Below are 25,933 nucleotides of genomic sequence, written 5' to 3'. Positions count from 1 at the left end.
CACACACACACACAAGAAAGGTAGCCTCCCCACAAGGCAGTGATGGCCACCATCTTGGGTGGCTTTCAAAGAGGATTAGACAAATTCGTGGAGGTTAAGGCTATCCATGGGTGCTAGCCATGACGGCTGTATTCTCCCTCCACTGTCAGAGGCAGTACCATGGTACCTCAGGTTACATACACTTCAGGCTACATACGCTTCAGGTTACACACTCCGCTAACCCATAAATAGTGCTTCAGGTTAAGAACTTTGCTTCAGGATGAGAACAGAAATCGTCCTCCGGCGGCAGCAGGAGACCCCATTAGCTAAAGTGGTGCTTCAGGTTAAGAACAGTTTCAAGTTAAGAAAGGACCTCCGGAACGAATTAAGTGCCGTATTTTTCGCTCTATAAGACGCACCAGACCACAAGACGCACCTAGTTTTCGGAGGAGAAAAACAATAAAAAAAATATTCTGAATCTCAGAAGCCAGAACAGCAAGAGGGATAGCTGCGCAGTGAAAGCAGCAATCCCTCTTGCTGTTCTGGCTTCTGGGATAGCTGCACAGCCTGCATTTGCGCCATAAGACGCACACACATTTCCCCTTACTTTCTAGGAGGGAAAAAGTGAGTCTTATAGAGCAAAAAATACGGTACTTAACCCGAGGTACCACAGTATTTTATGATGCCAGTCACCGGGAATCGCTGGTGAGTGAATTGCACTGTTGCACCCATGTTCTGCTTGCCTGCTTTCCGTAGGCATCTGGTTGGCCCCTGTGAGAACAGGGTGCTGGACCAGATGGGTCCTTGGCCTAATCCAACAGGATTCTTATGTGTGATGTACAGATTGAGTCAGGTAGTAGATGACTAGGCCACTGATTGTCCTATGTCGGAATGCAGGGCAGCGAGGATGTGACCCTCTTTAATTCTCCTTGACCTCTTGGTGGCTTTCAGTAGGATGAGCTATGGTATCCTTAGGGACCAGCTTCACTGCAATGACTGTGGGATGGGTTTCAATGGGTAGGAGAGGATACCTTAATTGCATTTTATTACTCCAGGTACCCATGTGTGAGAGCTGAACAGTTTTAAAAATCCCATCCTTTGTCAGCAAAATTAAAAGCCTCGGAATCAGGCTGCAAAACTCTGTTTTGAGCAAGTCCAGTTAACAAAGTACAGTGGTACCTCGGGTTAAGTACTTAATTCATTCCGGAAGTCCGTTCTTAACCTGAAACTGTTCTTAACCTGAAGCACCACTTTAGCTAATGGGGCCTCCTGCGGCTGCTGCCGCACCGCAGGAGCACAATTTCTGTTCTCATCCTGAAGCAAAGTTCTTAACCCAAGGTACTATTTCGGGTTAGCGGAGTCTGTAACCTGAAGCGTATGTAACCCGAGGTACCACTGTACTCTGGCTTCCCCCTTCTTACCCAGCCTAATAATCAGGGAACAACTTGGGAAGCAAGTTAAAAAAATATAATTTACTTATAATCGTACACTGGTTCGTAGTAATGGCAGCAGTAAAAACTATGCAGGCAAAATATCTATATTTATAGTATAACCAGCTTCAGGCATGCATACCCTCCAACATTTCTCTGATGAAAATAGGGACATCCCATTCCATAATGATAATTTGACTATTTATACCCCATATATCTTACTGGATTGCCCCAGCCACTCTGGGTAGCTTCCAACATAAATAAAAACATAACAAAACATTTAACATTTTTTTAAAAAAACTTCCTTATACAGGATTGCCTTCAGATACTCAGGGGTCGGAAAACTCCATACCCTCTGACATTTCTCCAATGAAACTAGGGACATCCTAAGGAAAAGTGGGACATTCTGGGATCAAATCAGAAATCAGGATGGCTTCTCTAAATCAGGGATGTCCCTGGAAAATAGGACACTTGGGAGGGTGTGGGCATGTGCCTAAAGTTGGATCAAGTGGAGGCATGTTTGAATCCAACACTGGTCAAAGGAGAGAGAGAGACGAACAGGAAGTACTGTATGCTCCTTTCCCTCTAGAAGATGCAGGGGAAATGACATCACACAGAGCCCTCTCTACCGATTGTATTTCTATTGTCTGAGTATCTGCCTATCAGCAGTACAGCTCTATGGACTTAGCCCCTTCTCATTGTCTCGCCCACCCCCAGGACTATGGATGCAGCAATGGCCCTGCTGTTCCATGAAGGGGTGGTGGTGTATGACACCCTAAATTCAAGTTATTTGCAGTGAAATCCTAACCACAGATGCTCAGAAATGAGTACTTTTGAATTCCCAGGTAAGTGGACTGCAGCTTGACTCTGGTTTCAAACCAGTGTCTTTAAGTTTATCTTAAGGAACAATTTAAGGAGATTATGTAGTTAATGACCAGCCAGCCTTGCTTGATGATTCCATCTTTCTGTAATGTGAAAATAAACAAAGTTAAAGCATTTCAGTAGAATAAAATAAGACTTCCACACCTTTTCAGTGTCACTTCATCCCAACGTATACAAGAACATGTAAATTTGATGCAGGATTTAAAATAAGTATCAAACAGTTGTTTTAATAAATGGTGTTTTCCCCCCAGTCCAGCGTTCCTTTCCTACCAGAACTGACATAGAAATCAAATTTGCACCCACCCAGCACATCCCATAAGTATGGGAGGATCCCAACATACAATTATAATCAATTAAAATGTAATGAACTTTGCTTTAAGATCTGCTTGTTAATGGCCCCTACATGTTGCATAATTAAGACCTCCTCCGCCAATCCTCCATTTCTCCCTCTCCCAAACAAACTCTCACAACAACTTGTTAAAGAATGTTCGTGCTTTGAGGTGCCATTAAAGAAAAGGGGGCCATAATACATTTCTTTGTTCGTGAAAAGGGGCAATTATAAACAAGGAGCAACCTAGCTATTAAAGGGGTCCCTTCAAGAGGTCTCCCAGCTCACAGAAAGATGGAGGCTTTCAGCTTAGGTGGGGGAGGGAGGAGAGGCACTTTCAAGAGGATCTTTATCTCTTTGGGTGGGGGAATTCTCCGTATAATTATTACTGGACCAGCCGATCTCTTTAAATTACATTTGGGAGCTGCACAGAATCCTTCTGTAGACTTTTGCATTCCCCCAAGAGGGAGCAGAGGACTCCGCTGGGTAACCATCGGTCTGGCTGTGCAATGCTTGCGAGTGCTCTCAGCATATTTGGAATAGGGTGTGGGTGTGTCTCCCTTTGCTGCTGCTCTCAGTGTTGCATCTTACGCTGTGTACACATTACCAGCTTAGAAGGGGCTAGGTCATTATTTTTCTCAATTCCAATCAAAGCTGGGGGGGACGGGACACACACATCAAAACGCAGTAAAAGAAACTATGGATGGCGGCTAGCGTCGTATGCACATTGCTTCCCCAAACCAGCAGTGGAAACACACTGGGTGCAGAGTAAATGGGAATGCAAACACAGCCTTAAGTCTTTCCCTTTGCTTTCCTTGCTGCCCGTTTTTGGCCCACCAGTACTGCAAACATATACAGTGTGGTTTACGGTTGTGCCCCAGGGGTGTGTGTGTGTGTGTGTGTGTGTGTGAGAGAGAGAGAGAGAGAGAGAGAGAGAGAGAGAGAGAGAGAAAAGAAGGATTCCTTTGCTGGAAAAGACCAAAGCGCCATCTCAGCCAATATATGCTATCTTTCATTTATTTATTACACATCTATCTCCCCCTTTCATCTAAGGCACTCAAGGTGGTTTACATAGATCTTCTCTTTCTTCATTTTATGTTCACAAAAAAGAAGGCTCAGGTAGGCTAGGCTGAGAGACTGTGACTGCTCCAGGCCGGGGTCACCCTATGAGCTTCATGGCTGGGTGGGGACTTAGACCAACATCTTCTGGGTCCCAGTCCAACATCACACTAGCTCTTTCCCTGTTACTTCTATTAAGGAATGACTGCCGCTTGATGGCAGGGCACAGGTTCAACCCCTACGTGCTACAAAAAGAGCTGGGGAAGACTCCCTTCTGGAATTCTGGAGAGCTGATGCCAATCAGTGTAGATAAGACTAAGTTAGATGGATGAAGGTGTAAGACAGACTCTTATGTTCCTATCTGATCTGATAATCAAAGGTATACTGCCTTGGACCATAGAAATTCTGTTCTGAGTGATCATGACTTAACAGCTGTTGATCCTCCTCTCCATTGTGGGTTCCACTTGGCTTTCACAGTCCCTCTGTCAAGATGTCTAATCTGTGTTTAAAAAGCTATTCCCAGCATCCTGGAGAAACAAATTCCATGAATTAATTAGGCGTTGTACTTCCTCTCCTTCTAAGGAGTCGGCATAGACAAAACTGATAAATGTTTTTAATACTGTTTCTTAGACTGTTGTAAGCCTCCCTGGGACCTCATGGCGAAAGGCAGTTAAGAAATCTAGATGATGATGATGATGATGATGATGATGATGATGATGAAGCCACCAGCAGGCATACCATTTCCTGTCACAGTGCTGCAAGGATGGGAGAATTTATACTTAATTGGCTCAGATGGTGTCATCTTAAGCCATCATCCGTTATATAGCTGTATCCGTAGATTATGTCAGTTCTCTATGTGCTTTGGAAACCAGAGATGTAACCTGCTCGCTCGTCCCCGTATGTCTTGGGTCCTCTGAAACTTCTCATTAGCAATGCCCCTGCTGGCAGGCCTGCAATGGGCATGGAGTCGGACTACGGGGACTTCTCGTTTGGTGGCTGATGATCCCTGGGGTGCTGGTGGAGTAGGTCAAGGTGCGGATTACTGTGGCAAATTCGCAGGAGCTGCTGCAGAGGATGACGGGAAAATGTTTTCCTGAAGTGTATTAGAAAACCTGGAAGATCCCTCAACAACTCCGAGCAGAAATGTGTTCTGATGTGCATGGACTGTTCCATGGATGCCTGGAACACTCTCTCACAGGCCTACAACTCCCGGATGCAGAGGAGATTTGGGGTGGACATACTGCTTCATTTGCAATTAGTGCATGTACCATAGCTTCCTGCTGAAATCCTGTAACTTCACACAACAAATCTTCCGGGGTGGGGTGTTGTTGTCTGGTGCCACTTATTGCACAAGGATGCCCCTCCAGATGGCAATAAGGCTGTAACGTTGCGGAAGCACCACAGAACAGCTCATAAAGGGAAACGTGTGAACAGTCCATTATATATCCAGCATGAATGCACTATTATTGTGTCATTAATATGTTGCAGAAGGCACTCTCAAAAAAACAACACCAGTCTGGGGGGGCTCTCAGTATTCTGTGGGAGGGATTCAGTGGCACCCCAGAACTGTAGGCTTACGCATTTAAAATGAATTCAAAGCATTCTGGCCCTCGTGCAGCAAATCCACTTGTAAAAAACATAAGGACTTTTTGCAGTTTGACAGGTGAAGGGGAAATGCATTGAAAAGCGTGGGATGAACTAATGGCTATGCGGAAGATGCTGGAACACCCTGGAAGCATTTGTTGAGGGCCAGATATAATCTAACTTCCACGTAAGCTTTGTACAAGCAAATAGGTCATCTGGAGGGGCCCTACATTTTCCCTTGTGAGTCCATATTAAGCCAAAGTACTTGACTATAATCTAACTTATTTCCATCAAAGCTAAATTGGTTTGCATCTAAGCCCTTTAGCTTAGCTATGAATTGGGCTGCTGTCCAGCTATTCTGCAAATGTAATATTTGGAATTCATGGGGTGCTTCCAGTGTGTCACTATTTTGGGGTGGGATTCAATTGCATACAGGAAAATTCAGACCAATTAAAATAAGGGAAGATTTGCTGAACAATTGATAAGAATTTGGAATACAGAAAGGGGAGGCATGAGGAAGTCGGGGAAGAAAGGTATATGAAATTAGGATATGAAATGATACATGTTTTTTGTTTTGTTTTTGTCTTTGTATGTTTATGTTTGTTGTGTTGTGTTTATATGGAAAAAATAAAAATATTATAAAAAAAAAAGGAAAATTCAGACCGCACATTTACACTGAATGAGAGGTCCTGTGCAACAGACTCTCTTCCCAAAAAGATCTGGGATTTTCTGCAGTAAGGGAAGTGATGGTGAAATGTACTGGAATTGTGGGATAATGCTTGGTTAGACATGACATCCTCTAACCTCCCCTGCAAACAGATCCATAATGAATCCCCGTTAAATAGCTAATATTTTCTAATCTCCCTGCAAAAAAATAAGGATGAATGATTCCTGTGTTGCAGGGGGTTAGACTAGATGACCCTTGAGGTCCCTTCCAACTCTGCAATTCTACAATTCTATGAATGGTCAATAAACAGATTGTCTGGAAGCTCCTGTAGATTCAGAGCGCTTCCAATGCCAGAAAAGTCAGCTCTCTGCCTTAAAAGCAGGCTCACCCACCAAACTACACACAAAAACCAGATCAGTCTTTCATGTGTCAGGAGTGGAGAGCAATTGTCCATCAGAATGGGGACTGCAGAGCAAATGCCATCAGAAGATCTGAGCAAGTGAGTCGGTCCACACACTTAAAGAGGAAAATCATAACTTCCAGGACTTTGGGTAGAAAGGGAGGAAGTATTTTGGTCCCCTGGACTAGGATAAACATGAGCCAAATACAACCACTAGATCTTTTCAATATACTGTAATTTGGGGGGTGGGCTGCAACATGGCACCTTCCACCTTCTAAAATCACAGGTGGCATCCCGCATGCTGATGCTCCAGCTCCCATAGGCCGACGTGACAAATGATCAGCGTTGATGGGAGCTGTCCTCAAGCAACATCTGGAGGACCCGGGGGTCCCCATTGCTGCTCTAGATTTTGCTCTGAGCCTAAGAAGGGAAGGCAACCCCACCTCCCTCCCAAGACTGAGTACAATCAGACATTGTGTTGGGAAAATATTCCTTTCCAACAAGGTCATGCATCAGGTCTAAACTGAAGGGCTCACTCCCACACCTTGTTCCCAACTTAGTGATATATAGAGCAACAATGTATAAGCTAATACAGTGGTACATCGGGTTAAGAGCTTAATTCGCTCTGGAGGTCCGTTCTTAACCTGAAACTGTTCTTAACCCGAGGTCCTATTTCTGGGTTAGCGGAGTCTGTAACCTGAAGCGTCTGTAACCTGAGGTACCACTGTAATACAGACAAGGCTGCCTCTGAGCACCAGCAGAGAGCATTAATTGCCTCCAACTTCCCAAACACCAGGCACAACTTCTGGGTGAAATGGCTGGCTTGAGGGGGTCTCAACCATTTTTTTAAAAAAATTAATAATGATATACAGTACCCAGAAAGCAGGGACTTTCATGAACTTTTCCCCCATCTCTTGTGTGGAAGTGTGTGGAACTGGACGCAGGGAGATTGGCGAGAAAGAAGAGGAGGCAACAGGATGTGGGGATAAACATGCAACTCACTCCGGCAGTTTTCTGTGTGTTTTGACTGGAAATTGTTTGCAGAGAAGGGAGAGGCGACGCTCTGCACTTTGCCTATTAAGAATCGGAAAGTGGGGGGGGGGAGTAGTTGTGCAAGATAATCTGCCTGCTAATAATTATAATTGTGGCGGGAGGTGAATAATCATCATCGAAGGTAAATTATTTCTCCTTAAAAGCAGCCACAGGCTCGTGACTGAGCAGGCGCGGGGGGAGGTGGAGAGAGGAGAGAGAGGTTTTTGGCATCTGATTCGTGATCTCGTTAATTTTTTTTCCCTTCCGCGATTGACCAATCCTGGGAAGGGAGGGAGGGGGGAGGAGGGCTGGTCCCTGATTTTGAATCTGATTGGGCGAGAGGAAATTTTGGGAAGGGGCTTAGGCAGCCCAGGTCTCTTTGATGGCGCTGGGAAGGGGGAAAAGGAAGAGAGGGGGCCGGACTGGAATTGATTAAGTTGGGAGGAGAAAGAGGAGAAGGCTGGGCGAAGCGCAGCTCAGCCCGGGGGCCCTCCTTTGAAACGGACTAATTGGGGAGCGAAGACACAAAGGGACGCGAAAGGCGCTCGGAGAGACGCACAGCAAGGAAGTTTCCCGCTGGGTGAGTGGAGTTGCTCCCCTGGATCTCCCAGGCGGATCCCCCCTCTTCACCCCCCCCCCGCAGAAAACCAACTCGGAAACTTTTGCCAGGACCCGTGTCCCCCGAGGGAGTGACAGATCCCAGCTCGTCCTGGGGAGGAGACGAGGCGATCGGGTGTCGGTGAGAACCGAGGGGGGGAGAGAGCCACCATGCGCCTTGCCGACGCGTCCTTGGCTCGCTGCCTGGCGCCGCCGCTGTTGCTGCTGCTGCTGCTGCTGGGCTCCTGCCGGGCCCAGTTCCATGGGGAGAAGGGCATTTCGATCCCCGACCACGGCTTCTGCCAGCCGATCTCCATCCCTCTGTGCACCGACATTGCCTACAACCAGACGATCATGCCCAACTTGCTGGGGCACACGAGCCAAGAGGACGCTGGTTTGGAGGTGCACCAGTTCTACCCGCTGGTGAAGGTGCAGTGCTCGCCGGAGCTCAAGTTCTTCCTGTGCTCCATGTACGCGCCCGTCTGCACCGTCCTGGAGCAGGCCATCCCGCCGTGCCGCTCCATCTGCGAGCGGGCGCGCCAGGGCTGCGAGGCGCTCATGAACAAGTTCGGCTTCCAGTGGCCCGAGCGGCTGCGCTGCGAGAACTTCCCCCGCCACGGCGCGGAGCAGATCTGCGTGGGGCAGAACCACTCGGAGGAAGGCGGCTCGCCCGCGCTGCTCACCAGCGCCACCCCCATCGCCGGCCAAGGCACGGCGGGCCACCCCCGCTACGCCACCCTGGAGCACCCCTTCCACTGCCCGCGCGTGCTCAAGGTGCCCAGCTACCTCAACTACAAGTTCCTGGGCGAGAAGGACTGTGCTGCGCCCTGCGAGCCGGCCAAGCCCGATGGGCACATGTTCTTCAACCAAGAGGAGATCCGCTTCGCCCGCATCTGGATCCTCATCTGGTCGGTGCTGTGCTGCGCCTCCACCTTCTTCACCGTCACCACCTACCTGGTGGACATGCAGCGCTTCCGCTACCCAGAGAGGCCCATCATCTTCCTCTCGGGCTGCTACACCATGGTGTCCGTGGCGTACATCGCCGGCTTCGTGCTGGAGGAGCGGGTGGTGTGCAACGAGCGCTTCCAGGACGACGGCTACCGCACGGTGGTGCAGGGCACCAAGAAGGAAGGCTGCACCATCCTCTTCATGATGCTCTACTTCTTCAGCATGGCCAGCTCCATCTGGTGGGTCATCCTCTCTCTCACCTGGTTCCTGGCGGCTGGCATGAAGTGGGGCCACGAGGCCATCGAGGCCAACTCCCAGTACTTCCACTTGGCCGCCTGGGCCGTGCCGGCCGTCAAGACCATCACCATCCTGGCCATGGGGCAGATTGACGGCGACCTGCTCAGCGGCGTGTGCTTCGTGGGCCTCAACAACATCGACCCCCTGCGCGGCTTCGTGCTGGCGCCGCTCTTCGTCTACCTCTTCATCGGCACCTCCTTCCTGCTGGCGGGCTTCGTCTCCCTCTTCCGCATCCGGACCATCATGAAGCACGGAGGCACCAAGACGGAGAAGCTGGAGCGCCTGATGGTGCGCATCGGGGTCTTCAGTGTGCTCTACACCGTCCCGGCCACCATCGTCATCGCCTGCTACTTCTACGAACAGGCCTTCCGCGAGCACTGGGAGCGCAGCTGGATCAGCCAGAACTGCAAGAGCTTGGCCATCCCCTGCCCGCTCCAGTACACCCCGCGGATGAACCCCGACTTCACCGTCTACATGATCAAGTACCTCATGACGCTCATCGTGGGCATCACCTCGGGGTTCTGGATCTGGTCGGGCAAAACCCTGCACTCCTGGAGGAAATTCTATACCAGGCTAACTAACAGCAAACACGGGGAGACGACCGTTTGAAAAGGGGGATATCGAGAGGTGGGGGAAGGAGAGAGAGAGACTTGGTTTGCCGGCCCCAAACTTTGAAACAATTGTGGGGGGGAAACAGGGGGCCCCCACCCCGGATGTGCTCTGTGGGGGGTATGGGGTTTTTGTTTTTTTTTGCAGGGAGAGGGAGCCTCTCTCTGGAATTTGGGAAGTCCTGTTGCACAGAGCCGAGACCTTCCTTTTGACAATCTCGAGAGAAAACACGGAGGCACGGGAGGAAAAGAACGAGGGAGAGAGACCGAAGTATTTAAAACTGTCTCCTTTTAATTAAAACTTTTTTTTTTTGCTTTAGGTTTTTATTAACTATTAAAGGGTGTCTTTTGTAATTAAAATTGTAAATAGCATTTGTAAATTTAATTATATATTTCTATTTAAAAAAAAGAGCGAGAGAGAATGCCAGCAAGGACCCAGAAACATAGGGAGAGGGTCAAAGAAAAGAAATGGTCACCCATATTCTCCCCCCCTTTATTTGGGTACTATATATATTTCCCCCCTTTGCCTTTGCCATACCATCATCACCCCTCCCTCTCCATGGAGCCACGAGGACTGCCTGCTGTTTGGGTTGGCCCCTTAATAGGACATTCTCGCTTAAACTTTTCTGAAGAGCCAGGCTTGGAATTGCTCCCCCACCCCCTGCAAAAACACATCGCCCACCAACTCCCCTTTGGAGACTACAGTTTTTTTGGTACGGATCCAGGAAGACTTCTCCCATCTCTCTCATTTTTTCCTCTCCGCTTCTGAAGGTTTGCAAGTAACTTTCTGCATCTATGAAAACACAGTGCCAGTGGGGGTGGGATGTGAGTCCTTTGCTGAAAATTGGGCCCTGGCTGTGCGGATCTCCTTATGGTGATTTCTGCTAAAGAAAGAAATCTGCTGCAAGAAAAGGGTTCCCCTCTCCCTTCTGCCTTAAGCTGCAGAGTTCTTTTTTTCTGTTGCATTTGTACATTTCTATTCCCCCCTCCCTTTAGATGTTTTGTACAAAAGGTGTCTTTTTAAAAACTACATTTCCTGTATTAAACAGACTTGTTCTTTGCAAATTCAGTTTTGAGTTTTTTTCAGAAACAGCAGCAGCTTCAAAAGCAATCTGTTGGCGAGATGTCCCTCAGTCAAATTCTATAAAGCAGTTAAATGCTGCAATGCATACTTCACAGACCAGCACACAATGCCTGCTTGCCAAAGGGATGGATCTGTTTTTTTTCTTAAAGAAAGAACCTTTTTAGAAAGGGACACTGGAAAGTGCTTGATGACATTTTATAAAGTTTTCAAGGAAAATCCCCCAATATATATATATTTTGACAAGGCATTTATTTAACTTTTGAGAACTGGTACCCTACGTTACCAGAAATTCGGCAGAGAGAGAAATTTATATTTTGACTCAATTTTTGTCTTTTTTTTTTTTTTTGGTGGGGGTATGCTATTACTCCTTCCCCACCTCCCTTGCCAGCTCTCAAAAAAAGTCAAAAATATTTGGACAGGTTCTTAAGTGGCTTTATGAGGAAGTATCAGGTTTGTGTTTTTTGTTCAGTAAAAGAGTGGTGTGTCTGGTGGAAATGTTGTAGCATTCACGGCATTAACTAATTTGTTTGGAAGTAAGTTCTGCTGATTTTTTTGATAGAATGGATTTCAAAAAATGTTTGTGAGACCACAGCCCAAGGCTTCCACTGAAATCTATGTGCGTTGATGCACGTGTTAGAATTCGTAATCAAACAGCACTTTCTAGAAAAAAAGGATGACCATGTGCAGATAATCATATGTGACAATTGCCTACACATGCATTTTGCTGAATGTTATGTAACCTCTTGAAAGATTTAATTGCCACCTCATTGTTCTCTTTCCCGCTCCAAGTAAATCTATTAGGGGTTCCAGTGCCCTTTGTCATAACAGTGAAAACATACATATAACAGCAGCCCAATCTTTTGAACTTTTTGCTCAAAAATAAGTCCCACTAAGTCTAGTGGTTCTTGCACCGAAGTAAACTGCAGCCTAAATTTCAGTTCTCTCAAGCGGAAAATTAATTCCTGTATTTTAAAAACAGTTAACGTCTTTTTTAAAAGCTTCTAATGAATTACTTAAATGTCTTTGCCTCCCGCCAACCATTATCCCTCTTTTAAATTTCTAAATGGCATTCTGTTGGTTTGGCAACAATCAAAATTCAGTCCTAGCTACACACATATACACAAAAGCTCATTTTTGTATTTAAAGTAAGCTCCTAAAAAGGCTTTTTAGAAGTCACTCTGATCCTAACCAGAAATCAGCTAGAAAATTCCACCCATGCTTGTGAGATGATAACACCGCTAGTAATATATTTCTTTAAAGCAGAAGCAGTACACTAAAGGGTAAAACTTGGAAGTGGGGAGGAGAATCCCACTGTCACTAGCAGGAATATTCAGAAAAGTGGAGGGGGGGGCATGAAATAAAACTTCCCACCTTCTATTCAGTTTAATTTCTCAGTGGCAGGAGGGAGCACATACATCTTCCCCACCCAAATCCTTTTCCAGCTTTTTGTGGTAGAATTGTGACTCTTGAAAAGAGGACTCGTGTTGTTGCTGTTTCCTTGTGTCACTTAGTTGGCTTTTTAAAAGGTAACGGATAGAAATAAATAGTTTTGCATTTTCTTTTGCACCAAAATGTTCCTGGAGGAAGCAACTTACTGGTCCTGCGGATTATGGGACTGGTGTGTATACCAAAAAGGGGGGGGGGGGCAGAGAGAGAGAGAGTTGTATAGCATTGCAGCAAGGAATGGGGTGGGAAAGAAAGAGAGAGGAAAGTGTACAACTTTGCATTCCACATTTTAAGCCTCCTTAACAGAACGAGGATGGAAAAGAGAGCCTCCAGAATGCACCCACCCACCCCCAGACACACGCATCCTCTTCCATCAGAGAAGCGAGTGTGGTATAAAGCCAAAAGTCAGAGGGCCACTAAAGCAAACCAGATGGACGTTTGGAAGGCTGCAAACATGTGTCCAGTATCAAAGCAATCCAGCTAGATAGAGGAGGAGCAAATTCCATCTGGTCTAATTTAAAAAAAGAAGTTGAATGGGATTTTCCTCTTGGTGTTTGAATGCGGCCTGCCAGGGAGCATGCCAGCCCTGCTACCACCCCCTTGTCGCCACTTAAGAGTGGCTCTTTTGCTACTCCCACTGGATTTTTTTTCCCCACGACAACTGGTGATTTGGGAAGCTCCAAGAGAGAGAGAGAGAGAGAGAGAGAGAAATGGAGTTCTTTCTACTGACTCCGAAATTTACAAGAGGGGGAAAATGGACTTCGAGCTTTTGGCGACAAATGGCCTTTTAAACTTTCTCTTTTCTCAAACCGAAGAAGTGTGTGAACTTTCTCTCTCTGCCACCCCCCCACCCCCCGCCACTTTATTTATGTGACCCAGTTTTGGAATTCCTGCTTCCTTTCCAGGTGACTTCAGTGACACAAGAGCACAACTCTCGAGTCGGCCACAGCGTCATCACCAACTGCTACCCCATGGGATTGAGCCCTTAGTTCTGCTGCCAGGGCCTCTTTCTGTTTTGTTTTTGTTTTGTTTGGTAAGAATCGCATTTGCCAAAAGTTTTTCTGCATGGCTCATATTCCAGCATTCTCTCCCTCCCCCCGCCCCCCCCCCCGCCCTGCTCCAACTCTCAGACCTGTCTTATGAATCTTGCAAAAGCACCGACAGATGGATCTCATTAGTTTCCTCTTTTTTGGCAAAGGTACCTCAGCAGCTCGCCCCACACAAGAAGGGACTACACCCAAACTTTTTGCGCCCCGCTTTCCGAGCTCTGTGGACAGAACGACGTGCAACGTGGACCCGAGGCGGGGAGTGGAGAGCGGCCTTCCTCTGCCAAGGAATGCCGAGGCCAGGAGTTTAACTCTCTCCCCCTCTCCCCATTTTGCTCTTAATTTAATCCTTCTGGTTTTGTAAGCCTAGAAAAACAAGACCATCTAATGTCAAGACAGTTTATATCAGGCGGGTGCCTCTGTGTGTATGTGTGTGTGTTTTAACAAAAGGCCTGAAAACTTTTCTTTTCTCCCCCCCCCCCTTTCCACCCACCTCTTCCCCTTTTCCCCTGGCCTCTTGCTAAGTGCATACATAACTTGGAGCTCAGCAGAAACCCCCTCCCAACCTCTCCTTGCTCATCCTAACCATTTTTTGCTTGCAATTCCAATTTGGGGGAGCAGGGTGGGGTGCTGAATCTGTTGGAAATAAAAGTTTGCTACCCTACACTCAGAAAGGGCATAGCCTTTGCCAGATTCCCCACCTTGCTTTAAAAACCCATTTCACATTCTCCCTCTGTCTCTCTCTCTGTGGAATGATCACTCCCTCCCATGCCCCCAAAAGGAGTTGCACAGGACATTTGTGTGTTCCCACTTAAAGTTGACACACGGGCTTTGAAATGGAGATTTGTCCCTCAGCAGAGCAGCAGCCTGCTTAACGCATTAAGAATCCCAGCTGCCAGGGGGAAGGGAGAAAAGGGGAGAGGTTTGATCTGCACTGGGTGGATTCCTCTCTTCTCTCTTCCTCCAACCCCCCCCCCCCAATGTAAGACAAGAGTGTGGGGCTGTTTGTGCAATAAACTGCTACAGACCTGGAGCTATTTGGAAGAGGGGGGGGCGGTGGAATATGAAATTCCTTTGCAGCAGACGGGAAGGCTGTCCAGTCGTGCAGACAAAAAAGCCCTTCTTTAAATGACTCACAGTTGCAAAGAGTCAACCAGAGCTGTTTAACGAAAGAACACGAAGGAGGGGTTGGCGAGCAACTGGATTCCCAGCCAGGCTTCTGTTCCAACTCCCATCAAGATGGGCTTTCTGGTTATTGGAGCAGTTGTTGTGCCTTAAATGTGCCTCCATATCCTCTGCAATGCCTTTATCCTGCAAAGCCTCCTCTGCATACAGACCCTTATGAGGCTCTTTATAGGGTACTGTGCAGTTTTGCCAAAAAAACTCAGGCAGGGAATTAACAGAGGGAGGGGGGAGAGAGAAATCCCATTTCCCAAAAATCCTAGTACTGTCCAGAATGTGACTCACTGCAACTAACAGCAAGCTGCACTAAATTTCTCCTATAGAGTCTGGATCCAGGGGTGAAGCCCTTTGATCAGTCTTCAGCGCTGGGGTTCCACCATGGAATGTATCTTAATCCCTCAAACGCCCAAACCCTTTATACAGCCAATCGATCGCTGCCAGTGAGGGCCTCCTGCAGATACCACCTTATCAGGAGGTCCTTTAATGTTGTGGTCTATTAGGTGCCTACATAAAAACTTTCCTCTTTGAACAACAAACCTTTTAAACCAAGATATTTCCCTGTCTGCAAGTACATTGGAATCATTCTTGAAAATGTTCTTTAATACATTCTCATTGTTTTATCGCTTGATGTTTGCCATCCTGGCCAGCTTTGGAAGGAAGGATGCAATATGCATTTAACAAATAAGTAATATGGGATGAAGACAGGCATAATATAAAAAGGTAACTCAAGAGAATGTCGCTGTACCTGGGTTTCAATGGAAATTACCAATGTGCATAGCAGTGAATTGAAGTTTGGCTCAGTGTCAGATTTGGCCCTTTCCCCTATGCTTCAGGTGGTATGTCCATACTTTAAAAAAAAAATAATTAAAAACATCACATGAATATTCATGTGTGTAGGCTTGTATGAGCATTCATTGCCTTAATTATGCAATGACAACAACAAAGAAACTTATTTTTACATGTGCGAAACTGCTTGAGGGTGTTGGGTAGGGGGTGGTTTCCCGGTGGCGTCACAGCAGGGGGCAGGGAAGAGGACAGGACAGAAACAGCATCATGCAAGCAGCTGGCTTCAGTTTCCAACCTGTTCAGAGCTTGGCCCTGGAGAGGAACAGATACGTTTTGACTGAAGGCTGAATGTTACTTCCTTCGTCACCCAAAGAAGAGTACCTTTTCACTCACAACATTGAGTAACCATAACCAGTCTCCAAATCTAGGATTGTAAAGGAGGGATAGAAAGATCTCAGGCTTGCAGAATCTACTTGGTTTTTTTTACTAGAATGCCAAGATCCACCAAGTTGGGTGCAAAAGACATAGAACTGAATAATTCTCTGTCCGAGGGTTTATTCTGAGCACCTAATTGAAACCGAGCTCATAGTTCTTTCACACAAAAATCTGCTATTTACTGTGCACATCCAAACTTCCCTGATTACTTTTTTTCCAATCTATCCCTCCCTGCCCTACTCTCTTCATTTAAGCAGTATAATTACTAGTAAGGCAAGGTAAAGGTAAAGGACCCCTGGACGGTTAAGTACAGTCAAAAGTGACTATGGGGTGTGGCGCTCATCTCGCTTCAGGCCAAGGGAGCCAGCATTTGTCCACAAACAGCTTTCCAGGTCATGTGGCCAGCGTGACTAAACCGCTTCTGGCACAACGGGACACCATGACAGAAGCCAGAGCACACAGAAACGCCGCTTAGCTTTTTGTCGCAGCAGTACCTATCTGCACTGGTGTGCTTTTGAACTGCTAGGCTGCCAGAAGCTGGGACAGAGTGACGGGAACTCACCACTATCACATCCCTATAATTACCGTACTAGTAGATCTTGGTCTACCTTCTACCACCACCACCCAGGTCCCCACCAACCCAAGCTTAAAGGAAGATATAAGCATCCATGCCTTTTCTATAGAAACTGACTTCTGGTATAGTTTTCTACAGTACTTACAAGCTCCTTTGATCCCCAAAGCCCCATTCCTTCAAAAAGTTAAGACAAGAAAGCTACATGGGGCATTTTAATGCCTGCGTTTGTTTGGGAAAGGTGTGTTGACAAATTAACGTGGGCAATTCCTGTCCTATCAAGTTACATTTACAGGTTGGAATTGGATGATTCCTAAAAGCCTTTGCTGGGAGTGGCTGGAATTAACATGGGTCCAGCAATAACCCTGCACTAGTAAAATAATGGTTCTAGATTACTATAATGTGCTGTTTGTGGGGCCACTGTCACGCCTCATTTGGAAGATGCAGATAGTGCAGCATGCAGCTGCTTACTGGGGCCCTCAGCTTTGCACATAACTCTACACAGATGTTGGAAGATCTGCACTAGCTGCCTTTTAGGTTCTGAGCCGGATTTAATTTTTTGTGGTTCATGTTTTAAACCCTAAACTACTTAAGATATTTATTCTTATATTAAGTGGTATATCATTTTTAGAAATGAATGAATATCTGCCAAAACAAGGAGGAAAACTGGGAAGATTGAGAGGGAATATTGGGAGGGAGGGAAGGAAGGAAGGAAGGAAGCCTAGTCAGAATTCTGGGCTCACAGGCTGGTCCTACCTGCTATGTACTGATTTATTGATTATAAGATTAATGACCATGGCTTTCTAATCCATATGACATCTTACAATAGTTCAAATCACAATAATAAAATACAGCAACAATTAAAACGTAACAGAGCTGGCCTGGGGATGGCAGATGAAACTTGTCCTTCAGTAAAAGTACTTTAATCTGACAAATGAAAAGCCTGCTAAAATGAAAATATAGTCACAACTGATGGAAGGCAACCAGAAAGGAGGCCAACTCTGGTGCCAACACTGAGAAAGCCCTAGCCCTCGTCCCAACCAAACTTGTGCTGACCATGGATGAGACACAGTGAAGGGCTCCACTACTTGATCTTAATGAATAGGCAAGGATAATGTTTACATCTGCCACAGGGAACCTCAGACGACTGGACTCTACCCTCACAGCCGTAATGGAGGCCTGGATTCTAACCCTTCAGCCAATCACAGCACATGAACAACATGATATGAGACATAGCCGAGGAACACCATTGCCATATTGATCTATTCTCTTGCTTATGAACTTCAGAGCACAACAGGTGGTAACTTGGCAGGGAGTTCACTGCTGAGAGGGCACACTGCACAAAAGTCCCAAGGTTCACAATGAAATCATTGCCAACACTTGTCTTCTCAGCAACCTTTCAGGTACTCTACCTCAGGACTTTGGATGCCCAACAGGAATCACAACTCTGCAGCTACAACTGGAGCTGCAAGGCTTTTGGAAAGAAAGGGAGGGGAGACCACACTTCAAAGCTTCCATCCCTTTCCCCAACACCTCCAAATCTTCCCAAAAAAAGGGGCGGGAGTCCCGAGATCGCAAAACACCCAGGGCCACAGAGTGTCTCCCATTCCCTACAGAGAAAGGGCATATACTGTTTTATCCACCCTCCATTACTCCACTCATGGTAGCAGTAACCCCCTTAAGGAGAGGACACAGATAAATATGTACCATACAAAACAGGGGTTGAGTGGATCACGGGCAATATTGTGTCTCGGGAAAATAACCAGCAGATACTGGCAACTTTCCTGAATGGGGATGGGACAGCACAACCCGATGGGATGAAGGAAGCTGAACTAAATGAAAGGTGTCCTGGGGGCAGGACAGGCCACTCCCTTTAACTCAAGTTCATGGGCCACAAATATGCTCCTTTTTGCCTTCTGAAGTTATTGTTACCAGCTTAACCCCTCAAAAGGAACTCTTGGCTTTGCAAAGGTCACATTCAGATCTCTCCAGGAGTGCATCTCCTGTTTCATCTACCCTTTGCTTTTCCCACTGAGCTACCCCCTGAGCTTGCTTTTGTAGCTACCGTTCTTCTTATGCAAGTAGTGGCTTTCTCGCAGCCTCCACCTCCACTCTCCTGCAAAATGCTGGCCCCAAAACACACAAAGGCAGCAATACACATGTTTTGTGGGCAGTGCTGTTGAGTTTGTCTGCATAGAGGCAATGTTCTTACTACAGGGCTCCAAGGCCGCCTCCAAGTTCTTCATATAGCCCTTCAACTACTATGACACGGAGACTTTTGCAGGAGATGGCACAGTAGTTTCATTTTGGCTTCCTCCTTGGGTGTTGTGTGGAGGGTATTGTGTGCATTGGATTAAGAGTGATGTCATGGCATGGTGGATGCCTGGCATAGCAAGAGCAGAAGATCACCCAGGACTTTTCACTGCAATGTTTTACCATCTAAGCATCAGGTTTTTGTCAACCTGTACATTGTAATCTTACCTAGATTACTGTTAAAGGTAAAGGTAAAGGGACCCCTGACCGTTAGGTCCAGTCGCGGATGACTCTGGGGTTGCGCGCTCATCTCACTCTATAGGCCAAGGGACCTGGCGTTTGTCCGCGGACAGCTTCCGGGTCATGTGGCCAACATGACTAAGCCGCTTCTGGCAAACCAGAGAAGTGCACGGAAACACTTTTTACCTTCCCGCTGGAGTGGTACCTATTTATCTACTTGTACTTTGACATGCTTTCGAACTGCTACATGGGCAGGAGCTGGGACCGAGCAAAGGGAGCTCACCCCATTGCGGGGATTCGAACCGCCAACCTTCTGATCAGCACGCCCTAGGCTCTGTGGTTTAGACCACAGTGCCACCTGTGTCCCTACAGTGCCACCCATGTCCTTACTGTTACTGTTACCCTCTTATAAATCTTAGCTTGATCACTTCAACCTCACCTCTTGTACAGAATTGTATTTTAAGCCCGCAATGGACCACTTGCCAATTATATCATATTCCTAGGGATTTATATGCAGAGCAACTGAGCTTTTGCAAGCAGCTCTGATAGTAGCGCTTGAAAACACTGTTCTGCAGAGGTTTTGCAAAGTGTTCTGGGATGCTCTAAAGGTCGTTTTTTTCTGCAGAGTCCATTTCATTAATCTCATTCCTAGCCATATTGCTCAGGACAACACAATTAAATGTCAAAGACTCATCAGCAAAGGTGAACAGTCCTACACCAAGAACCATTTCAGAAATATCACATAAGATGGAGGCTATGAGTAATCTTTCAGCCGTGTTAGAAATTGTGGCAGTTCAATAGTATCAATACTGAAATGCTTGGTCTTTGTTCCCTGTGTCCCCAGTCCCTTGTGACATTTTGTATGGTCTGCAAATCACAAAAGACAGAAATTTTGTATTTTTTAAAAGCTGGGATTCTGGGCATTGTGAATCCAGAAAACAGGAGATCAACCATAATAGTGTACCCACAAGCTAGAAAAAAACAGACAGGAGAACTGCTCTTGCTTTGAGGGGGAGATGGTTAGCAGAGGGACATCTGTCTCCTCTGCTTTGCCATTCAGTCTTTCTAAATCACTTGGATTTTGTCAGATTCAGTGACTGATTCCACTGAAATTTGCTAAGCAATGTTATAACAAACCCGACTTCGCAAATGCTGAGCTTAGTTGAACAAAGTCAAACATTTTGCCAGGTAGCTTCTCTGCAAGTACACAGGCACCTCCCCAGTTGTGCATGATCAGCACATGTGTGACCGCTTACATGTGTGCCATTTTCAGCACCAAAATGGGGTGGGGGCAGAACAGGGACAGAAAGAGATGGAACCAACTTGTGAAGGAACCCCTGTGTAAGTGGGGATCCTCCTGGATAAAAATATGCTTTAGGAAATTCAGGGGCAAAACTAGGCTTTATTTCACTTGGGTCAAAGACCCAGTTTGGCACGCCCCCTCCCATGCGCATTTACGTACACAAAGACACACACAGAGGCTGGGAGCCTCAATGGCGCCCCTCTGGGGGCTTCACCTGGGGGAAACAACCTGCCTAGCCCATAGCTACAGCACTTGCAAGGCACCATTTCTGGTAAACTTTGCTAGGCCTGAGCTGCTGAATCATTCAAATTAGTCTCAAAAGCTAACCAGGAGACATACACATGTATGAATAATAAAGACCCCAAGTCACAATTTATCCTTAAAGCATTACAATGAGCAATATCTTAATGATTTTCCTTTAGCATAGAAATACAAGTGGAATGATTGCAAATAGAGAGTTTGGTCTGGCAGCATCAAACTTCCCCACATCCCCCTGCCATGGATGACCCCTTAGGAAACAGAGGGCTCTCTTAATCCTTTGGGGGATTTTCCTGAAGTCAAAGCCACAAGGGATAGAATCATAGAATGGAAGGCACCCTGAGGATCATCTAGCCCAACCCTCTGACTGAATCAGCGCAGAATCAGCACAGAACTGGAATAATATGATAATATCCTGTTGGTTCCAGGCACAAGTCTAACTGCCACATTCTAGACAGGGGGCCTAATCTGTGGCTCCCCAAATGTTGTTCAGCTACAACTTCCATCACTCCTGACAGTTGGTCATACTGGCTCTGGCTATTGGGAGTTGTAGCTCAGCAACACCTGGAAGGCCGCAAATTAACCATCCATATTCAGGAGAAGTTTCTATACTGTCTTCATGCCCCAGTGTAGAGTGAATTACAGTAATGTATGGATAGGGAACCCCCAGATGTTCCCTTCAGCCCCAGTCAGCATGGCCAATCGTCAGGGACGATGGGAGTTAGTATTATTTATTACATTTCTATCCCACCTTTTGTCCCAGGAACTCAAGGTGGCAAACATGATGTTCCCTATGTTATTCTCACCATCACAGGAAGGGGCTAGGTTTGGGTTAGTTCACCCAGGGATTTTCATGGCTGAAGGGGGACAGAAGTTGCTCCTGGCCACCACTGCCACCTGCATGTCCATAAACAAGGATGGAGTACCCCTAAAGTGTTGTGATGGCCTGTAATTCAGACTCGGATGCTGAAGCTGAGGGATCCCAGCCTGCACAGGATTCTCCGCCTCCAGAACCAGCTGAGCCGGGGCTGGGGCATGAGCCTGAAGGGTCCTCACCTGTGCTGAATCCTCAGGTGCAGGCATCAGCTGAGTCTGCTCTGGCTCCTGAGGTGATGGAGGACCCATTGCCTGCAGGTGTTCCACTCTCAGCCCCGTCAGAGGAAGCTGAGGTTGCCTCTGGGTCCGCTAACCCTCCAGCCTCTCCTGAGCTGCAGGGGCTCAGGGCAGAGAGGTGGAGGGAACTAAGTTCCTGCAGGAGGAGTGCTCGCCTCCAGGCCAGGAGAGGCGAGTCACCTGAGGATCGGGGCCGCCCTATGCCTCGGGGCAGATAAAAGACAGACAGCCCCAGTCCCAAGTTGTGGGAGCAATATTGTTGGTTGCTAGTTCTTGCCTGAACCCTGTCCTGCTTTCCTGCCTGAACTCCTGACCCGCCCTGGCTCCCTGCTTGCAAGCCTGTTCCTGACTTCACCCGGCTCCCTGCCCTGCACCCAGCTTCAGCTACTTCGGACTGCCTCCACGTTGCACCTTTGACCATGGACAGGACTTGGACCTTGCCTCTCGGGTAACCCACGGAACCAGCACAACTGTGAGGCTGTTTCTTCAAGGAAAGGGCAAACCTGTTTAGAACAGGTTGAATATCTTCCCCAGTTCCTCTGAACCACCAAAACAACAGCTGCTTTCATCACATCCGAGTTACGTTTCACTTAGTTCAACCTCTTCCGTTTCAAAATGGCCTCCAGGCACCAGTTCAGAACTTCCACTGTCTCATCCCACCCGATGCCAGATTAGATCATGCAAGAGTGTTGGGTTGCGACTCTTATGTTGATGGCAACACAGCCCAGATCTCCATATGACCTCAACTGGAAGTTTCATGTAGATTTCAACAAGTGATGGGGACAGGATGGAGTCTTCTGGAGATGTATGTGTCAAAGGCCATGGGCTAGAGCAGAGTCCCCCAGCACCACCTTCAGAAATTTGCACTTTAGGAAGGATTGTAGCCCCCCCAAAACTCAAGCCTCCCAGGTGACCCAGAAGGATACCACAGCACACCTTCCCATTTATCTCCTGGTGTAAGTAATTTTTATTTATATAAGTATTTGTATACTGCCATTCATTTAAAAAAATCAAAGTGATTTACAACAATCATACAATAAAAACTATGTATAAATGTAAACACAGAAATCAGCTAACTTCTACAGGAATGTATTTTCTTAATTGCCTGCATAAGCTTGGAGGAATAGAAGAGTTTTCAGCAGGCATTTAAAGATTGAAACCGAAGGCACCGACTGAATCTCTATTGGCAGAGCATTCCACAGGACTGGACCGATGACACTAAAGGCTCAGTTTCTTGTTGCTGTCCGATGAGCCTTGCTAACTCGGCAGACAACCAACAAAATTTGTGAAGATGATCTCAGTGACTGAGTCGAAATATACTGTAAGGGTTAGGTGATCCCTATGGTACCCTGGACCTAAGGGCTTGAGAAATACTTGAATCGTGCTTGGTAGTAGTTGGGCAGCCAGTGTGGATATTTTAACAATGGTGTCATATGTGCAGATTTGTGCCCCCATCAACAATCTGGCCCCCACATTCAGTACCAGATGGAGCTTCTGAATCAGGCTCAAGGGCAGCCCCCCACAGAGCACATTGCAGTAATCCAGCCTTGAGGTTACTAACGCATGGACTGCAGTGGTCAGGCTTTGCCTGTCTAGGAATGGCTGTAGCTGACCAAACCACAGAGGACACTTGGGCCTCTATGACAGAGATGCATCCAAGAGTAGTCCCAAGCTATGCATCTGCTCCTTCAGAAGGAGTGTGACAGGTAACTTTCCCATCTTCCAGAAATGGGAACCACCGACCCAAAGAGCCTCCACCTCCCAGATTCCAAGCACAGTTTATTGGTGCTTATCTAGTCATCTACCAGCGTGATCTGTTGGCCTGTACTGTTGGCAGCCCCTAGCCACACACCAAGCCCTGAGCTGAGGTGAAGTTCTACATGCTTACCTAGAAAGGCCTTGATCCAGCAGTGGCAGGGAGGCACACCTTGGGTGTAGGGCTTTGATGTGTGGCTTTAATTTTTTCTTCAGAGGGGCAAGTCAAAAAAGAGGGCAAGCAACCAGGCACAAATGCCTGCCTGCCTCTTCTTTGCCAGACGGAGGCAAGGTGGCTTTGCTTTGATGTGAACTAATTACCCCTGCTCTGTTGTTTCAGCTGGCTCAGTTTGCCTCAGTTCTGGGAGAAGTCAATTAAAGGGCCCAGCCTAACTGCCACCCACCCCCTTGCACCATGTCACCCATCCCCCCCCCGCCACCTCCTTCGCCCAACTCAACATGTTCCCAAGGCCTGCCAAGCAGCCGGAAAGGTCCCATTCGTTCCATGTTTGGCCATTCTGGCACAAGCCAGGTGCTGGAAATGAAGAGGGGCAAGATGAGGGGAAATCCAGCTGGTTTGGAGTTCAGCTGACTGGATGTTTCTGCTAATGTATGCTAATTGCAACCTTGGCGGAGGGCGTGCAGGGGGTGTTTGTAATTTTCAAGGGAGTATGTGTGTGTGTGTGTATATGTATGTATAAGCAATCAAGGTATTCAGCTGAATGCTGCAGCCCCCAAAGTGCAGTAGAGCAGAAAGCACTGGACAATGCAAACATCACCAAGGTTTTAAAATCTACCCTTTAGAACCCTTCCAGTCCCTGTGGCCGTGGGAAGAAGTGGGCTGCGGATTATCTGTTTCTCTTAAAGAAAAGTGCCTGGAAAGCATTTAGGAAGGAAAGAGGTTGCTAGCATCTCCAGTATACCGCTACAATCCAAAGTAGGAGAGAGACAGGTTTTGGCTCTTATAGCTCTACCTCCTCCACTCACATTCATCCTGGCTCTTCAGAGTTCCCCTGCTAGCCGCAGTGCTCCAGGCACACCATAAATCAGGCCTGAGGCCTGCCCTGGATGCATCACACCAATAATAGCACTGCTGTTCAATGCAATTTCTGAAAGAGGGAGATTGTGAAGCCTGTGTTGAAACTGGGGATAGGACAGAAGACCACAGAGAAAGTGACATCCTCACCTGCCGTATTTTTTTCCTGCCTTCCATTGAACCAGGGGTGTGGAATCCCCTTCTGCCCAAGGACACCCAAGACTGCCTGTCAGTGGTCTGTGGAGCCAGAGGGGAACATGGGTAGGACTAGAGGGAAAAGTGGGTGCAGCAATGGATATGGCTCTTTCCTTTGTATAGTAGGCTACATTTCTGCCATAGAAAAAGCCAGATGTTTCTATACAAACACACACACACACACACACACACAAGTACACCACACTTCTTCCTCCAGGCAAGCAACAGGCATCATTATGCTTCAAGGATGCACTGCAACCCAGCAATGACTCTTGAGGATGTTCAGTGAGAGAGCTAATGAAGGAGCCAGTGAGTGTTGTGCCCTGAGGGAAAGGGGCATGGCTTGGGGATAGAAAATGCCTGTGAAGAGTGCAGAAAGGACTGGAAGAAGCCACATTTGGCTCCTGCGCCTGAGCTTTCTATGCCCTGCATGAAACCTTCCTGTCCAAGTGAAAACCTGATGCTCGGCTTTAGTCACTATTTATAATATAGGGATAGTCATCATGTTAACTCGCTTCCTTGTGAGACGTCTTCAGGAGAAGAAAAGGCTCAGGAGTAAACCCTACACAAGTGGAATCCTTAAGATGATTGAATGGTGCCTTGTACACCTCCTTTTGGCAACTCCTGCAGCCAAGTTGGTGCCAAGCGTATTGCTCTGCTTTCCTTTGGACCCTATCAGCGAAGCCCAGAGAAGGGTCTGGTCGCCTGGAAAGCCCAGGACCTCCATACACACTGCCCAGGCTTGAACCCCAGTGGAGGTTACTTCGGTGCTGCTAATGTAGCCAAAACAACACAGGAGGCAGCATTCACTAGTTATGAGTCTCTGCCGCCACAGGAAACACTGTGATTCTCCAGCAGCTTGACTTCACCCGCGGAGGCGCAATCCATTGTCTCTCAAGACAGAGGGATGCCAACAATAATCATCATGACCAATCTTAAATGGTTGTTGGAAGGATTGACAAGAAAATAATGTATGTGTGTGGATTGTTTTGAACACCCAAAAACACTATAGAAATACTATTAGTATTATTATACAAATGCAACAGTGCAAATGTGTTGTGGGCCATGATGTTGAGTTCATCTGCATGGAGGCATTGATCTTGCAGCGGGGCTCATATCTTTCTCTGGGGATCTTTATCTGAGTTGTCCAAACAGCCCTCTAACTGCTTTGCCATGGCGCTGTAGTTTCATTTTGGCTGCCTCCTTGGGTGTTGAGTGTGAGTATGTGTGTGTGCGCATGCACAATGGGGAAGAGTGATGTCATGACACGGTGACTGCCTGGCATAGCAAGAGCAGGAGATCACCCAATATTTTCCATTGCCATGCTTTAAACAGCAAAGTAGTTCATAATGGTATGATTCAAGGCTGACCAATAGATTTAAATCCTTATAATTCTGACACACATTTCTTTTCCTTTGG

General features: G+C 47.1%; 1 protein-coding gene and 1 long non-coding RNA gene across 2 annotated transcripts in view; one reads left to right on the top strand and one right to left on the bottom strand.

The window, feature by feature from the left end:
• Positions 1 to 1,433: 1,433 nt before the first annotated feature.
• The window catches only part of LOC310748167, a 39,988-nt gene continuing 15,488 nt past the window's right edge, over positions 1,434 to 25,933 (bottom strand). The window contains exon 2 of the long non-coding RNA XR_014541149.1: positions 1,434 to 2,374. This is a non-coding gene — a long non-coding RNA (uncharacterized lncRNA). The remainder of the gene's footprint in view (positions 2,375 to 25,933) is intronic.
• FZD2 (frizzled class receptor 2) lies at positions 5,923 to 10,876 on the top strand. Its single transcript, XM_083583088.1, has one exon. It carries the CDS (start codon positions 8,130 to 8,132, stop codon positions 9,810 to 9,812), a length of 1,683 nt encoding a protein of 560 aa, XP_083439214.1. The 5' UTR covers positions 5,923 to 8,129; the 3' UTR covers positions 9,813 to 10,876.

Source organism: Podarcis filfolensis, assembly GCF_964270895.1.
Source record: "Podarcis filfolensis genome assembly, chromosome: 13".
Taxonomy (NCBI): domain Eukaryota; kingdom Metazoa; phylum Chordata; class Lepidosauria; order Squamata; family Lacertidae; genus Podarcis; species Podarcis filfolensis.
Note: the sequence above shows the minus strand (reverse complement) of the source record. Positions and strands in the feature narration are given on the sequence as shown.

Bases quoted from the DNA above. Each gene is read 5' to 3' on its own strand.
- FZD2 (XM_083583088.1), top strand. From the start codon at position 8,130: ATGCGCCTTGCCGACGCGTCCTTGGCTCGCTGCCTGGCGCCGCCGCTG.